Source organism: Populus euphratica, unplaced genomic scaffold (genome assembly GCF_000495115.2).
Source record: "Populus euphratica unplaced genomic scaffold, PopEup_1.0 scaffold92.1, whole genome shotgun sequence".
Classification (NCBI taxonomy): domain Eukaryota; kingdom Viridiplantae; phylum Streptophyta; class Magnoliopsida; order Malpighiales; family Salicaceae; genus Populus; species Populus euphratica.
The window spans coordinates 254996-273036 of record NW_011499974.1 but is presented as its reverse complement, the minus strand read 5'-3'; the positions used below and the strand labels follow the sequence as shown (position 1 = coordinate 273036).

At 29.6% G+C, this 18041-nt stretch overlaps 1 protein-coding gene across 1 annotated transcript; it reads left to right on the top strand.

Annotated features, from left to right (window-relative positions):
- Positions 1-14587: 14587 nt before the first annotated feature.
- On the top strand, positions 14588-15186 carry LOC105139404 (DUF3339-domain containing protein). Its single transcript, XM_011045817.1, has one exon. It carries the CDS (start codon positions 14712-14714, stop codon positions 14919-14921), a length of 210 nt encoding a protein of 69 aa, XP_011044119.1. The 5' UTR covers positions 14588-14711; the 3' UTR covers positions 14922-15186.
- The last annotated feature ends 2855 nt before the right edge of the window (positions 15187-18041 follow it).

The following is an 18041-nucleotide window of genomic DNA, read 5'->3' as shown; positions in this document are numbered from 1 at the left end:
AAGGATATATTACATTACTAACTTTTCTTTTTATTTGAATTAAAATTAACATTAAATACATAATCTGAATTATTATTTTTTATGTTTTTTAATTTATGAAAATGCTTAAATATATTCAATTATATAATAAAAGAAGTTCATAGGACGTGTTTGGTATGTGAATTTTATATATTTTGTAGAGTGTGACTATAAGTAATATGATTATTGAGAAAGTTATGATCGTGATTGGTTGAAATTGAAACTGTTTGTTAATATATCTTTATTATATTTGTGAGAATTCATGAGGGATTTAAATAATTTATCTTTAAGACTTCAAACATCTAATTTGTCGATATGTACATAAACACACATAAAGTATATTAATTATATTTTGTACCAATATGTTGAATTAGAATAGACAATAAATTTAATTTTATAAACTAAAACTATAATGTAAAATGACAAACCTACCAACAAATTAAATAACATGCGAAGCAAAGTTTCATTTTATTAAAAAGAAAGCTTTATTAATTAGGGTTCAATTTTAAGAATAGGTGTGGGTATCTTATGTCAATTAAAATAAAGAATGAAGGCATTAATCACGTTCCATTCTCCTTCGTTCTAAAAGGGCATCATGCACATTCCCCATTTTGGAGGGAATACAATATCCTAACAATTTTTTAAATTGTTTAGCAATTTTTTTTATAGATTTATAGTTATTTCCGAGTGTGATAAAAGATTATTTTTTAAAAAAAGATTATTTTTAAAGTTCATTGAAAATTAAATAAGAAGACAACAAAATCAGGGTGCCCAAAACACGGACAAGCTTTTTTAAGGTCTGGACAATCACTGTGGTTCTTTGTTAATCCTTTTAAAGCCTTTTTCTACAAAAAATAAGCCTTTTTCTTTATACATTGCTTGTATTTATAGGGATTATTTTTTTCTTTTTTCCTATAATAGCCTAATTAATTTCTTTTTTTTATAAGTATAAAAGAAAATCAGTAGAAGCCAATAAGGACATGGTTACTACTAAAATTTACAGCAGATATTTATCAAAAGGGATTACAAAAGGATAGAAAGAAGTAGAAGAATACAGACAGCATAAATTGATTTTATGGTGGTGTAAGAGTTTTTAATCCCACTATGTTTTTCAAGCTACTTCAAACAAATTCACGAGATAATAGGAAGGATATATTACATTACTAACTTTTTTTTATTTGAATTAAAACTAACATTAAATACATAATCTAAATTATTATTTTTTATATTTTTTTAATTTATGAAAATGCTTAAATATATTCAATTATATAATAAAAGAAGTTCATAGGACGTGTTTGGTATGTGAATTTTATATATTTTGTAGAGTGTGACTATAAGTAATATGATTATTGAGAAAGTTATGATCGTGATTGGTTGAAATTGAAACTGTTTGTTAATATATCTTTATTATATTTGTGAGAATTCATGAGGGATTTAAATAATTTATCTTTAAGACTTCAAACATCTGATTTGTCGATATGTGAAATTGAAACTGTGGTTCTTTTAGTGTTATGGCTAACCCAATATCACCGTGGCATGGTGTTAATTAAATATTAGTTATTTGAATGTTATCTAACTCGAATAGTACTGTTAAACAATATCAACTCGCTGGCTATTAATAAAGAAGAATATGCTTAACCCTAGCCCAGAGATCTCCATTTCAGGTTGTGGAAGATAAAGGTTCTTTGAGTGGGAATTAATCTTTTTTCCGATGCACAGGATTTATTGGTCAGTGTTCCCCATATGGTAGCGGAACATAACACGATGCAGTTCTTGCAAGAAAGGAATGGCGGTGATAAGCGTGAGAGTGAGGATAGTGTTCACGCTTTGGATAAAATATATTAAAATAATATTTTTATTTTTTATATTAAAGAAATTTTTTAATAAACAAAAAAATATTAATTTGAAATTTTTTTAAAAAAATAAAAAAAGTAGAAGAAAAGCTCATCTCGGTCCCACAAAGAAATTACTAATTCCCTGTATCTGTCAAACAAGGCACTTCACATAAATGAAGTGGTGCTCATGTTGTACTATACTAGCTACCTGACCTTCGCTACACCGCGGTTCAAATAATTAAAACTTTTTTAAAACTTTTTTAAAAAAAAAGTAAATAAAATAAAAAAAGGTGATGTTTTGTCCTGATTATATAAGGATTCAAAGATATTGAATTTTCGTGGTAGAAAGGTTTAATTGGGTGATGGTTTCTCGCAGGTTTGCAAACCCGCTAGTCCAGTGACCATAGCCAGGCGGGCACGTCTTTCCTAGCGCCTAAGGCTTTGTAGACCTCGAGCCAGATATCTGCATGTATGCTAGGGTCTCAGATAGCCCTAGCCCCAGGGGGCACTCTTAGTCCTCTAATAGCCTATTTGTTTCTACGTTTTAAAAGTACTTTAAAAAAATTTGAATTTTTTTTATTTTTTATTAACTTCAAATTAATATATTTTTAGTGTTTTCAAATCATTTTGATGTGCTAATGTTAAAAATAATTTTTAAAAAATAAAAAAATATTATTGACATGCATTTTAGCACGAAAAGTTATTTGAAAAGTAACAGCAATCACACTTCCAAACAGGCTCTAAGTCCAAACACCACGTGCCGGCAGCCCCAAGAGATCCATGTAGAACTGTTGGACGGGAGGCGCGGGAAAAACCATCGAGAAAGAAGACGCCGGGGGTGTAAATGACAGGCTGACGAATATATCCTAATAAGGCCCTCTCCTGTGGCAGCAGCTACTGCAGCTCAAAACCCAGGTCTCGGTTTTCAACCACTTTCTTTTAGTCGGAAGATGCTTTTCGTTGATCTCTTACTGGGGTGGTGTCACAAGCCGGCCCCTTCTCTAAAAGCTTCTCTGATTCTGTTGACATGAATGAAGCCGTAGTAGGTCAAGAGTCGGTTTTTCTAATAAATGAACCGGCGATGAAGCTACTGCGAAGGCTACGAAAACTTAGAAGTGGAGAGCAACTTGAAGAAATGATCTTAAGTCTTAATTTGTGTATATCCCAGGCGGTCTCTTTTATCTCTGGTCTTCGCCTTTGGCTTCCTTCCGCCTTGCTTACTTCGTAGACAGAAAGCTTCTCTGTGAGAAGAATTCATGGGTTGACATGCCCAGATATCTATCAACATAGAAAAGATAAAGCTATATATCTCGACTCTCTCTACCTGTACCAATCTGGGAGTTTACACATAACCTTATGATACAGATCAGCGATTCCTTAATGCCGCTTGCTATTCCGCTGATAAAATCTCGCTCGCAAAGATACTCAAAAGTGTTGAGGGATTTCTTTTTCTGTGCAGCTGTGAAGCATAGAGATGTCCTTTCTTTCTTTACATATTATTTTTAAAAGAATTTTTTATTTTAAAATATATTAAAATAATATTTTTATTTTTTATATTAAAGAAATTTTTTAATAAACAAAAAAATATTAATTTGAAATTTTTTTAAAAAAAATTAAAATTAAAAAAAAATAGAAGAAATGCTCATCTCGGTCCCACTAAGAAATTACTAATTCCCTGTATCTGTCAAACAAGGCACTTCACATAAATGTAGTGGTATTCATGTTGTACTGTACTAGCTACCTGACCTTCGCCACACCGCGGTTCAAATAATTAAAACTTTTTAAAAAAATTCTTAAATAAAATAAAAAAAGATGATGTTTTGTCCTGATTATATAAGGATTCAAAGATATTGAATTTTCGTGGTAGAAAGGTTTAATTGGGTGATGGTTTCTCGCAGGTTTGCAAACCCGCTAGTCCAGTGACCATAGCCAGGCGGGCACGTCTTTCCTAGCGCCTAAGGCTTTGTAGACCTCGAGCCAGATATCTGCATGTATGCTAGGGTCTCAGATAGCCCTAGCCCCAGGGGGCACTCTTAGTCCTCTAAGTCCAAACACCACGTGCCGGCAGCCCCGAGAGATCCATGTCCAGCCAGGTGTGTGGGGCCTGCAATAATATTTTTTTTAATTTCACCATAATAATAATCATAATTATTATTATTTTTTGCAATTTCCTTTTATTTTAAATATTCATATAAATAATAATATTGAATAATAATATGCTTTTTTTACATTCTATTACAATAAAAGTAATAATATTTAAAATACAGATAATAATATTTATCAGATTAATACTAATATGAAACTTGTTTGAACATGATTTAGTAATATTTTAAAAAAATATTAACAATAACAATAATAATTATTATTATTTGAAGGATAAAAGTTTATTTTTTTCCTTGAAAAAAATAGAATGCATTATTTCCTTAGAGTGTGTCTACGATAGCTTTGATTTTGAATATACCTATGAAAGTAGCAAGATCTCTAAGATCAATTAGTTTATTTTATTATTATAGGGCATGTTTATAAAAAAAAAATTGTAACAACATACAATTACATTCAAATTTAAATATATTAAAACTAAATTTGAAAAATAGGAAATGTTATCTCAGATATTGATGCTTTAATTTGACTATCAATTTTTACTTACTCGTCATGGGGTTACAGCCAGGCATGCGGGTTTGTGTCCAACGCATAAGGTATGGCAGACCCTGTTTTAGGTGTCTACCTGCTAGGACCTTGGCTATCCCTAACGTCAAGTGTCTGCATGCTAAGGTCTCGGCCAGCCAACCTGCCATGTGATAGCAACCTGAAGCACGAGCAAGTGTGATGAAAATAGAAAACTTTAAAGATTTGTAATGCTTTTGATAATCTTTAGAGTAATGTTTTTCTACACTTTGAATAATATATTTATTAACATATATATACACACAGGCTTGCAGGTTTGAATTTAGAAACAAAGCTAAGATTATGCCTAGTATTTACACTGAGGATTGTTTATTGTTAAAGGCTTGATATTAGGCCTGTATAATGGTTGCATGATTCTATACAGGAGGTAAGGGATCATGTGCTTGATTTATGGAGATTTCCTTTATGGCTCCCAGGTTATCACATAGCAGTCATGGTGGAGCGTGGATTGGTAGAAAAAGTTCTTTGAACAGGGACAACAACCATACAGTTTCAGATTTAACACTGGTAAGAAAATGATACTCAGATTCAGTTGATGATCGGGAGATGACGTGTTGTTTTTTTTAGCTCTAAGAGATAGGGTTTGACCTAAGAAAGGTAATGTAAATCAAAATGGAAGTGCGATCATCATAATTTCTAGCCTAGTCAGCATCAGTAGAGATGGTAACAACAAATAATGAATGACGATTAATGTGAATGCCAATGAAAATCGTTTTCTTCAGATAACAAAGCAAATATTTTATAGCTGCCCAATAAGTGATTGTGGGTTGATGCATAAACTATGACAACTTATTAACAACGAAGAAAATGTCAGGACAGGTAAGAGATATATATTGTAAACCACCAATAATACTTCTAAATTCAGTGTTATTACAGTGAGTTATTCCATCATTGAGCTTTAGTTGTACTAAAGTGGACATAGAAGAAGAGACATCCTTAGCACGCTGCATGTTGGTTTTAGAGAAAAGGTTTTGCATGTATTTGTGTTGAGATAGGAACAACCCGGTTGTTATTGGTATGACACCAACCATGGCTCCTGCAAGATGGATGAGCTATCAACTAAGTCAATCTTGAGTAGTAGATAATGTAAACGTTATCGGGATAGAGGCTTTGCTAGCAGATTTGCCAGCTAATCGTGAGTATTGACATGATGGGCATTAAGAATGTTTTTCTGAACCATATCGCGTACAAAATGGAGGTCAATTTAAATATGCTCCATCCGTGAATGCTGAACTGGATTAAAATTGAGGTGTATGGCTCCCAGGTTATCACATAGCAGTCATGGTGGAGCGTGGATTAGTAGAAAAAGTTCTTTGAACAGGGACAACAACCATACAATTTCAGATTTAACAGTGGTGAGAAAATGATACTCAGATTTAGTTGATGATCGGGAGATGACGCGTTGTTTTTTTTAGCTCCAAGAGATAGGGTTTGACCTAAGAAAGGTAATGTAAATCAAAATGGAAGTGCGATCATCATAATTTCTAACCTAGTCAGCATCAGTAGAGATGGTAACAACAAATAATGAATGACGATTAATGTGAATGCCAATGAAAATCGTTTTCTTCAGATAACAAAGCAAATATTTTATAGCTGCCCAATAAGTGATTGTGGGTTGATGCATAAACTGTGACAACTTATTAACAATGAAGAAAATGTCAGGACAGGTAAGAGATATATATTGTAAACCACCAATAATACTTCTAAATTCAGTGTTATTACAGTGAGTTATTCCATCATTGAGCTTTAGTTGTACTAAAGTGGACATAGAAGAAGAGACATCCTTAGCACGCTGCATGTTGGTTTTAGAGAAAAGGTTTTGCATGTATTTGTGTTGAGATAGGAACAACCCGATTGCTATTGGTATGACACCAACCCTAGAAAGTAATAATGGGTGCCTATATCTTTTAAGGAGAATTGAATGCTAAGCTGATAAATCACATGAGTTAGAAATGATGAAGTATTGTCAGTGATGACCAGATCATCCACGTAGACCAACAGATAACACAAAACAGCTTCATTATGATAAATGAATAATGAAGGATCGACTTTTGAATTTTAAAACCCTAGATGTATAATGTATAGTTTTAGAGCAGAGTATCAGGCACGAGGAGCCTGTTTAAGTCCATAAATTGCCTTGTTTAACTTGCAAACATGATATGGAGTAGTTACATCTTAGAACCATGGTGGTTGTGTCATATAAACGGTTTCATGCAGGTTCCCATACAGAAAAACATTATTTATATCCAATAGCTATAATGATCAGCCTTTCATGACAGTCATAATGAGAATTATTTTGATGGTGGTAGGTTTGACAACGGGGCTAAATGTCTCATTGTAGTCCAGGCCAGGTTGTTGATCATATCCTTTTGCAACTAAATGTCTTTTAAATCGAGTTATAGAACAATTAGAGTTTTGTTTGACCCGAAAGACTTATTTACACCCCACAAGTTTGCAGCCAAGAGTTGGCAGTACCAATTCCCATGTACCATGTCTCATGAAAGTTGGGGGTTCCTCAGACATCGTTATCCTCTATTGTGGCTCAAAGAAAGCTTGTCCCATATAAGTTAGTTCTGCAGTGTCAGGAAGGGGGTGTTTTGTTGTAGTGTGAACCTATTTGGGTTTATAGATATTATTCATGGATTTGGTCACCATTGAGTGAGTAAGGTTAAGGGCAAGGTTTGGGGAATGATGGGATGAGGGGGGGCTGGACAGAGGGCTGATGAGGATGGGCTATAAGGAACATGCAGTGGAGATGAGGCTGACATAAGATTATTGAAAATAGAGCATTCTAGAGGGGAAGATGGAGATGTGAGAGCACATGAATTAAAGGAGCGATGGATAAATTCATTACCATAAATGGGGAAAACACTTTTCAGGCAAGGGTGGATAGTTGACTAGAAAAGAGACCATTTTTGTTTTCATGAAAGAGAACATGACGGGATTGGTATAGGCGATTTGTCAGGGGATCAAGACAACTGTAGGCATTTTGTGTTAAAAAGTAGCCAACAAAAATATAGGGAATTGACTTTGGTTGTAATTTGTTTGTGTTATATGGTTGGGTGAGAGGTAAACAAAGACAACCCAATTTTTTTAGCTTGTGATAATTTGGAGGTTATGTAAACAAAATTTCAAACGGTGATTTATGGTAAGGGAGGGGTGTGGGCTGATAGTTAATAAGGTATGCAGCAATTGAAAACGCATAAGGAATATTATAGTGGGAGGGATGCATTATATAGTAGTGTGAGACCGGTTTCTACTAAGTGATGATGACATTGCTCAGAAACACCATTTTGTTGCGGTGTATGAGGGGCTGTGGTGTAATGGCTGATTCTATTAGTTGTAAAATAATGTTTCAAGGCAACAAATTCACCATTATTATCTGAATAGACATATTTAATTTTTAATTGAAACCGGTTTTCAACAAGATTTTTGAACTAGAGAAATATACGAACACTGGATTTTATTTCCATAAGGTAAAACAAAATATATTTCATGAAATGATCAACAAAAATGAGATGGTAACAAGCCCCAGTGATTCCAATTGTAGTGAAGGGACCCCATATATCAATATAAATTAAGTCAAATGGAGCATGACTGGAGAGACTATTTTGATAAAAATATTGTTTGTGAGCTTTATTAATAGAACATGATGAACAAAGAGAAAGATTTGTTTTTTTATTATTATTATTGTTATGGGGAGGGAAAAGGAGTTAATAAGGTGAGTGACCATTTTATGAGATGGAACCCTAAGACATTTGTGCCACCCGTCAATAGAGATTCTTCCATGCATGTTAGCAACTATGGGAGGAGAAGACTTCACCATTGACTTTGGAAAGGTATATACACCATTTTCACATGCTCCTTGGAATAGAATTGCTCCCGTGATTTGATCCTTAACGAGAAAAAAAGAGGGATGAAGCTTAACAAAAACATGATTTTGACGAGTAAATTGGTAAGGAGATATAAGATTTTTTATATATACATTAAGAACACAAAGAGTGTTATTTAAATGAAAGGTACGGTTAAGGAGGTGAAGAAGTAGGAAGCCAATATAAAAGACCGGCAAACCTGAACCATCACCAATAATAACTTTGTTAATACCATCATATTTGGAGTGAATAGATAGATTAGTAAGATCCTCAATAAATTATTTTGTTTTCCTTTTCAATTTTGTTTGAAGGAGTGTTTTAGTTGATAGAATTGTAATAGAAAAATGATCCTGCAATATAACATTTGAAAAATTATTCTTTAGCTACGCAAACACCCCCCAATGTCATAAAATTTGAAATAGATTTTCCTTACTGACCAAGGCCCACAACAAATAAATGTACCAATTCTATTTTTAGCACGTGATTTATCTCTCTCTCTCAATGGTTTGCTGATACAAAGACTTCTTCGAAGCAATAAAAGAAGAGGAAAAGAAATCCCTCCCCAAAACGCCTATTAAGAAAAGAAAAGAAAAAAAAATCTCTCCCCCAATAAGAGGCTTCTCCCCAGCAAGAAAGGAAGGGAAAATGAAATATGTTCCTAATGAGTCTAGTAAAAAAAAAAAACAAAGTCTCTCTCAAAAGAAACACTTATCCCCCTCCAGGAAAAGATAAGAAAAATAAAAACTCTTCACAAAAAGCCCAACAAGAAAAGAAAAGAAAATGAAATATTTTCACAGACAAAGGAGTCAATAAAGAATTTGGTAGTATTTGCAGTAATACTCACAATATCTATAGTTCTTGCACATGTATTAATATCCAAAAATATCATTGTCCTTCGCGACTTCTATTGTTTAATTTATATATTTTTTGTCAATGACCTTATATTCAATGTCTGTCACTCGTCCTTTTCTTTGCCTTTTAGAGAAAATTATATGGTGTTTGAATTAGTTTATTGATTTTATAGAGTTTCAAGAAAAAGAAAAACTCAGCTCTGATATCATTCAGAATAAAGTTGTCCGTCCAACTAAAGCACGTTTTTAATTAGGTTCATACTTGGCTAGGAGGGTTTCGCTCAAAGAACAGATATCATTTTTCTTAAAGATGACACGTGAATTCATCCCTAGAGATGTCATTGTCCCTAGTGAGTTCTATTATTTAATTTATACATATTTCATCATTCACCTCAGCATTCAATGTCTATCACTCCTCATTTTTTCTTTGTCTTTTAAAGATAATAATATGGTGTTAAAATTAATTTATTGATCTTGCAGAGTCTCATGGAAAAGTAAAACTCAACTTTGATATCATTCAGAATAAAGTTGTCCGTCCAACTAAAACATATTTTTGGTTGGTTCATACTTTGCCAGTAGGGTTTTGCTTAAAGAATAGATGATATTATCCCGAGAGATGACAAACACATTCATCCCCAGAGATGTTATTGTCCCTTGTGAGTTCTATTGTTTAATTTACACATTTTTTTATCACTAACCTTGGTATTTAATGTTTGTCACTCCTCGTCTTTTACTTTGCCTTTTAAAGATAATAATATGGTGTTTGAATTAATTTATTGATCTTGAAAAGTCTCAAGCAAAAGAAAAATTCAACTATGATAACATTCAGAATAAAGTTGTTTGTCCAACTAAAATATATTTTTGGTTGGTTCATACTTTGACAAGAGAGTTTTGCTTACAGAATAGATGGCATTGTCCCCAGAGATGACACATGCATTCATTCTCAAAGATGTTTTAGTTGGACAGACTGGTTTTCTTGTTTTTCAAAAATCTCAAATCACTTTAAATTCAAATGATAAACTGGCTTTCTTACCCCAGAGTTGATTTTTTTCAAGCTTCTCCAGGCAAGGCCACAGCTATTTTATGGCCAATGCAAGTGGGGTAAGGTGGTGGAAGTCAACAAAAGATTTAGCTAGCAGATGCATGATATAGTGAGAAACATTCAACTATTATTGCACGTAATTACATAAAAATAACGTATTATGTACGTGTGTGATATAGCGTAGAGCGAGCTACTCGATCCAGCAAGATCATATTAAATTTATATTTGTTTTCATAAGCAAATTCATCTTGATTCGTTCAATTTTTATTTTTTTAATTTTTTTTAACTTTTAACCAATCAATTTAGTTTATAAACATATCTGTTAAACCTTGCACATCAATGCATGAGCATGATTATTCCTAGATCAATATAAACTGGCCAGCCAACATCGAGGGTCGTAATCCCACATAATAGCAACTTTGAGCAGAAAAATTACTTCGGTCGTGCAGCTGGATTGGAAGAATCTCCATCCTAGTTCTGACTTCATTGTGTTATAACACCATCCTTGATGAACGAATTGAATCACCATAGCCTTCTTCACTGCAGGTGCAAGGGTGTGTAATGACCTCGACAAAGCATTACATTTAATGGCCTTTGTCTCTATATACAGCTCGAGGTGCTTGATTTGAATGCCTCCTTAATTTAGCCTGCCAATATGCGATGAGGGAATCATTGCGCATTAGTTTCCGATAAAGAAGCTCGATCAATTCATAGTTGGAACCCTGGTGGATCACATACCAAATATGTCATTTACAAGAGCTTTCAATTCAAGCGGGGTACAAAAGTTATGGGAGTTTTTATTAATGGTATTAAGCTTCAAGTGCTTGACATTAAATAAAGTAGGAGAAGAGATATTCTTCAATAGTTGGGTTTGGCAGTCAAACCAAACCCAAAAACCTTAAGCTTAGTAGATATGTCAAACCCAAGTTATTTTGGTTTGGCATCTTTGCCAAACTCTAGTTCCTAGAGTGTGGTTGTACTAAATCCATGTATTCTTGGATCTGGCATATCCCAAGTTACTTTGGTCTGGCACTCTTGCTAGACCCTAGTTTCTGGGGTGTGACCGTGTCAAATCCATGTGTGACCTTATTATTATTTTTTTCTAATAACAATAATATTTTTCTTTTCAAATTTATTAATAATTATATTAATAATAATGATAACAACAACAACAACAACAACAACAATAATAATAATATCAAACTTGTTTGATCCAAGTTCTTATAGTTTTCAATACCTTCAAATTAAATTTATAGTTTTAATATTAATAATAATAATAATAGTTTTCAATGCCTTCAAATCAATAGTAATAATATTTTTTCAAATTTATTATTAATAATAATAATTTTTAATTTTTTCCTTCAAATATAATATATGGTTTTTTTTCAATAGTAATAATATTTTTTTAAAATTTATTAATAATTATATTATTAATAATAATGAAAATAATTATATTTATAATAACATTAAACATCTCTAACCCAAGTTCTTAGAATTTTTAATTTTACTCTTCAAATAAAATCTATGATTTTTCTTTAATAGAAATATTTTTTTTCAAATTTATATAATAATAATAATAGTACTAATGATTATTAAATTGAATCAGCGCTCCGGCCAAATCTAAGTTATGTTGGTCGGTTCTATTATCAAACTCAATTAGTTAGGATCGGACATATTTCTAGATCCAAGATGTTTGGGTGTAGCAATTAATACCAAACCAAAACAAATAAAGAATAATTATATATTTTAATTGTTAAGAAAAAAAATACAATTAATTAATATCAACAATAATTCAACCATGATTTGTTGATATGCACCATACCACGTGAACAGAACATGTTTGCACATTTATTTAAATGATAAATAATCAAATTTAATTATCAAAATATATCACACCCCAATTTTTAATGGCTCAAGCGTGTCCAACTCACTGACGCTCCACCAAATTGTAAATTGAGACCGTTGTATCCGATGTTCGCTTGCTAAGGGAAGTAAACCTGTAAATTGAAGTTACAGTAGAATTCTTTAAACTCACCGAACATGCATGTTAGTTTTACTTTAGGCAGGAGGTTGTAAAGTGTTGTAAAATTCATCTGGAGCTAATTTCGATTAAAACAATTTGTTTTAACTTTTGAATTGTAATTATATTAAAAGTCAAAACTCCCTCGGGATTAAATATGGAGGGCAAACCTCAAAATGTCCCCAGCCTGAAGGGATACTTTCAATTAGTTTTCCAACTTATTTTTTTTATCTCGATTCGGTCTTTAATATATTTATAAATTCATAATTAGATTTTTCGGTAGTTAAATTTAACAAAATGGTTAGGTAATTTATGAATAACATAAAAATTTTAGTGTTAGGGTTTTATTTACCTCTCTTGCTAGTAAACAGGGATGGGTTTACTGCCTCTCTAGCTAGGAAACCCATCTTCTTAAGAAAAAAAAATAAATTGTTGGGCTTCAATTAGCCCAGTTCAATTGAATTGAGTTTAATCCTTGAGACCAATCAGCTCACTCACTAAACTAAGGGTTTGTTTGTCTAAAACATTCCAATGCATTTCTTTTAATTTTCAATTTTTTTTATTTTAATGTTTAGCAAAGCAAGCCTAATAAAAAGTAAGAAATTCTGTAAATAAAACTCAAGGATTTTTTGAAATTATTTGTGGATCCTTGCATTTCTTTTAATAATTTTATTTAATATTAGGTTATAAAGTTGCATTATAAGATACGGAACTAATATTAAAAATACTTGTTTTTTCTTAGAAGTTTCAAAAAAATCTAAAAAAATTTCTTATTTTAAAAATATAAAAATATATTTTATTTTCTTGTATACGGTTAAATCTCAAAGTTTTTTCCTACACACATATTTTCTAAAAAAACAAATTATTTTTTTATTATATTTTAAAAATACAAAATATTTTAAAAAATTTGAACAAAAAAAAAACTCAAGAACCATCTTGAAATTATTTATAGGTCCCTTGCATGTTTTTTCAAAATTTTCACCTAATATCGGGTTGTAGGGTTACACTGTAAGATATAGATCTAATATTAAAAATACTTGATTTTTCTTTGAGATTTCAAAAAAGTTCAAAAAAAAATTTCATTTAAAAAAATTGCAAAAATATTTTTTAATTCCGCACATATGGTCAAATCCTAAAGTTTTTTCTGCATACATGTTTTCTAAAAAAACAAAATCACATTTTTATCCTATTTTACAAAATATAAATATCAAAACTAATTTAAAATTATTCATTAGAGTTTGACCAAAATACCAAAAATTCCACAACAATTTGTTTGTTATTTAGAGAGCTAAGACTTAGCTGTAAACTTTAATATTTAAAAGTATCAAATTACACTATAAAATATATCCTGCAATATTAAAGATACAAAATAAAAAATAAATATGGTGCTAAAATTAGAGCCTTAGAACAATTAGGATTTAATCTGATAAGATAAAGACTTTTTTAGAAAATAAGATCTACCTTAAATCTTAGATGAGAGTGATAAATATAAACTTGTTTTAGATTAACAATTAATTAACAATGCAATTTGTCATGAGGAGAGTGTATTAGAGGTGATATATTTTCCTCTTATACAATTAATTTTTTTACCCAGATTCTTTCAAACTAATAAATTTTCTAATGATCATAATATTAGTTATACAATTAATTTTTTTACCCAGATTCTCTCAAACTAATAAATTTTCTAGTGATCATGGTGACTCTTCAACCCTCTAATCATAACATTATAATTAAACATAAATAATTTTTATTTTTAAGGGACAATTATATTATTTGACACCGTACCCATCACACAATCATCACTAATTTAATTATTATTGTTGTTATTATTGTTTTTATTCCTATCACTATTATTGTTATTATTATTGTTATTATAACTATTATTATTATTTTTTTATTAGCATTATCATTGTTATTGTTGTTGCTATTAATATTACTATCATTATTATTATTGAAAAAACACAAACTATAAAAAATAAAATTAAAAGCTATAATAAAAATTTTGATAAAAAAGTGAATTAAAAAAATTATCTATATAAATTATAAAATAAAGATTAAATTAAAAAAACTTTAACAAAAAAGAAGATTATTATTTTAATATATTTATTTAAAAAAAAACAGCTTACCACAATCTAAAACACTAATTTAAAATGCCAAAAAGATCTGAACCGTTGAAGAAATAAGCAGAAAGCACGGAGACGTTATTCAAGAAGCCAGAACATGCCACGAGAAGTACTGATATCAAAGCAAACTCATCCGTGGAAGTCTCCTCATTAAAGTAAACTCCACATCTCTGCTTTTCCACTCTCCTTTTTCACTCTCTTTCCCACAAACCCCTTTTTCTTTCACACTTTCTTACTCTGTTACAACCCCTTCTCTTTTGTTGGTATGGCAGATTGGGGGCCGGTGATAATAGCAGTGGTGCTGTTTGTGCTCTTAGTACCAGGGCTGTTATTTCAGATACCTGGAAGGAACAGGGTGGTTGAGTTTGGCAATATGCAGACGAGTGGTGCTTCTATTGTTGTCCATGCTATTATTTATTTTGGCCTCATCACTATCTTCCTTATTGCCATTGGTGTTCACATCTATGCTGGCTAGTTAATTGTCATTGATTCCCTTTTCAATCTTGTAATCTCTGTTTCATGTTTCTCCCCCCTTTTGTTTCTCCTAAGTTGATCGAACTTTTGTTGTTGTTGTAATTAATTTCTGTTTCCTTTATGTTGAATTTGAATCATGGAGGCGTCAAGCTTTTAGGGTTTTTCAATTGGTAGTTGATTTTCGTGGGATTTATGTAATGATCAAGTCATGATGTTCGTGGATCTGATACTAATTATCCATAGAAACGCACTGTGCTTGTTGTGACTTGCTTGGCATGGTTTTTGTGTTGATTTCTATCAGTTGTTTGTCCTTGGGATGAAAAGAAACATGGCGATCACTCTTTTGGATATTACGATTCAAAATTAGTTGTATTTAAGTACTTAACTTTGATTAATTATGTTCTCAAACCATTATTTATGCAATTAAATCTCTCTAAATATTCACCCACAGTTTACTGAATATTTAGGGCTTTTTGTGTGTGTTTTTAAAAATAATTTTTTAAAAAAATATATATATTATTTTAGTTATTTTTTGAAAATCAATCTTTATCCCAAACTAGCTTTTAGTGTAGCCTGTCTAGGATTCACTACTTTTCGCAGGCCACGGGAATCGTAGAAAAATAACTTGTCTAGGATTCACTGCCTTTTTCAGGGCACGGGAATCTTAGAAAAAATAACTTATTTAGGTCAGGTGTGTTTTTGAGTTTCGAAATTATTTTTAAAAAAAAATTGAATTTTTTTATTTTTTTAAATTAATATTTTTTATGTTTTTAAATTGAGATGCAGAAATTAAAAATATTTTTTTTAAAATAACTAAAATATTATTTTAATATAGTTTTAAATAAAAATAATTTAAAAAAATAATTTAAATAATATTTTTTTTAAAATAATCTAAATAACATTTTCAAACAGTCTATTTAATATTTTTTATGTTTTTAAATTGATATGCAGAAATTAAAAATATTTTTTAAAAAATAAATAAAATATTATTTTAATATAGTTTTAAATAAAAATATTTTAAAAAATAATTTAAATAACATTTTTTTTAAAGATAATCTAAATAACATTTTCAAATACTCTATGAAAATGATGCTTGGTTTAGGATATGTTTTTTTTTAATATTTTTTGCTATAAAAAACATTATTTACTATCAATAAGATAAAAATGTTGCGATAATTATAATAAAAAGAAGTGATGGTGGTAGTAATTCTAATTATAACTTTAATTATAACTATAAATATAGTGGTAAAATTTGTGTGGAAATAATATTGATGGGGTGGTGTTTATTATAAGATGGATTTTGTTAGTGTAGTTTCGAGGGTGACGATAATGATGAAATGATAATTATTTTAATAAGGAAGCAATGGTGAGTTAACTATGGCTGTTAATGCTATAGGTTTTTATGAGATAGTGATTAAGCCCGTTTGTTTGCTATGAGTTAATATTTTTAAAAGAATAAATTTCATGGTGAGTTAACTATGGCTGTTAATCCTATAGGTTTTTATGAGATAGTGATTAAGCCCGTTTGTTTGCTATGAATTAATATTTTTTAAAAAATAAATTTTAGAAAAATAAATTAATTTATGATATTTTGATAATATAATAAAAAATAAATTAAAAAATATTTTTCAATATTTGGTCATGTGAAGAAAAATGAGTTAGAAAATAACTTATTAATATTTTATTTTTCTCAAATTTATTAAAATAATAAAGAACAAATCTTACAAATTAAAAAAGTTTAATAAAATTGAAAAAAATCTACAGATTATCTCAAAGAAAATAAATAATAATTAAAATAATAAAGAACAAATCTTACAAATTGAAAAATATTTAATGAAATTGAAAAAAATCCATAGATTATCTCAAATAAAATAAATAATAATCAAAATAATAGAAATCAAATTTAAAAAATAAAAAAAATAAAAGATGAAGAGATTAATATAATAATAACTAATATTTCATAAACTATTTCAAATAAAATAAGTAACAGTAAAAAAAATAAGGATCAAATTTAATAGATAAAATTTTTTAATAAAAAATGATAAGAAAAAAGTAAATACTAATTATAAAAATAAGGATCAAAATTAATATAAAAAATTAAATTTAAAAAATTAAATTAAATATTAAATATTCAAAATAAAATATATATATAGCAATCAAAAGTTTGATGATCAAATTTGATATAATCAGCAAATAATATGATATTTCTAAATTTTTCACAACTTTCAGAAAATATTTTACACCTAAATTTTTCTTTAACTGGAAAGTATTTTCCGTTAACTAATTTTTCTAATAATAAAAAAATATAGAAAAATTTAAAAAATTATTTATGAAAAATTATTTTCTAAAAAACAAACACAACCTAAAATAATAGCGATAAGTGATTACCATGATAGTGGTAATAATAATAAAAAGACTATGAATAGATTGATGGTGTAGAAAAAAAAGAGTAATTCTTTCTCTCCTATGATGTTAAAATATTTTCCTTCAAATCATAATATTTTTTTTAATTTATTTGTTTTCACCCTAACACCCTACAAATTGAATAAAAAAAAAATATTTTTTAATTACAGCTTTAAAGATTGAATTTTAAGGACTGATATCTTACATATATTGAATTTAAAATAATATTTAGTATTGTAGTATTAGTTATTTTTTAAAATATTTATTATTTTAAAAAATATAAAAAATATTTTTTAAATTTTTAATTTTTTTATATCTAATAAAAAATAAAAAAAATTACGAAACATAATTTCTACGGTAAAAATAATCTTCACCTCTAGATCTTGTTGGGTCCATAAAAAAACCTGTCGTATATTGTGTGCATGGATAGATGTAGGATCTCGGCTTGGGGGTGTGAGGACAGAGCATAGTGAACATTTTGCCGATTAGGTGTGTGTTTGGCATTATATTTAGAAAGTATTTAAAAAAAACAAAAAAAAAATATTTTTTATTTTCAAATAATATTTTTAAATTATTTTAATACACTGCTATTAAAAATAAAAAATATATTATTTTAATATATTTTAGAATACAAAATATTTTAAAAAATAACTATAAACACGTTTCAAAAAAACACATCGAGTAATAAACGGTGAAGAGTAACGGTGACGTAATGATG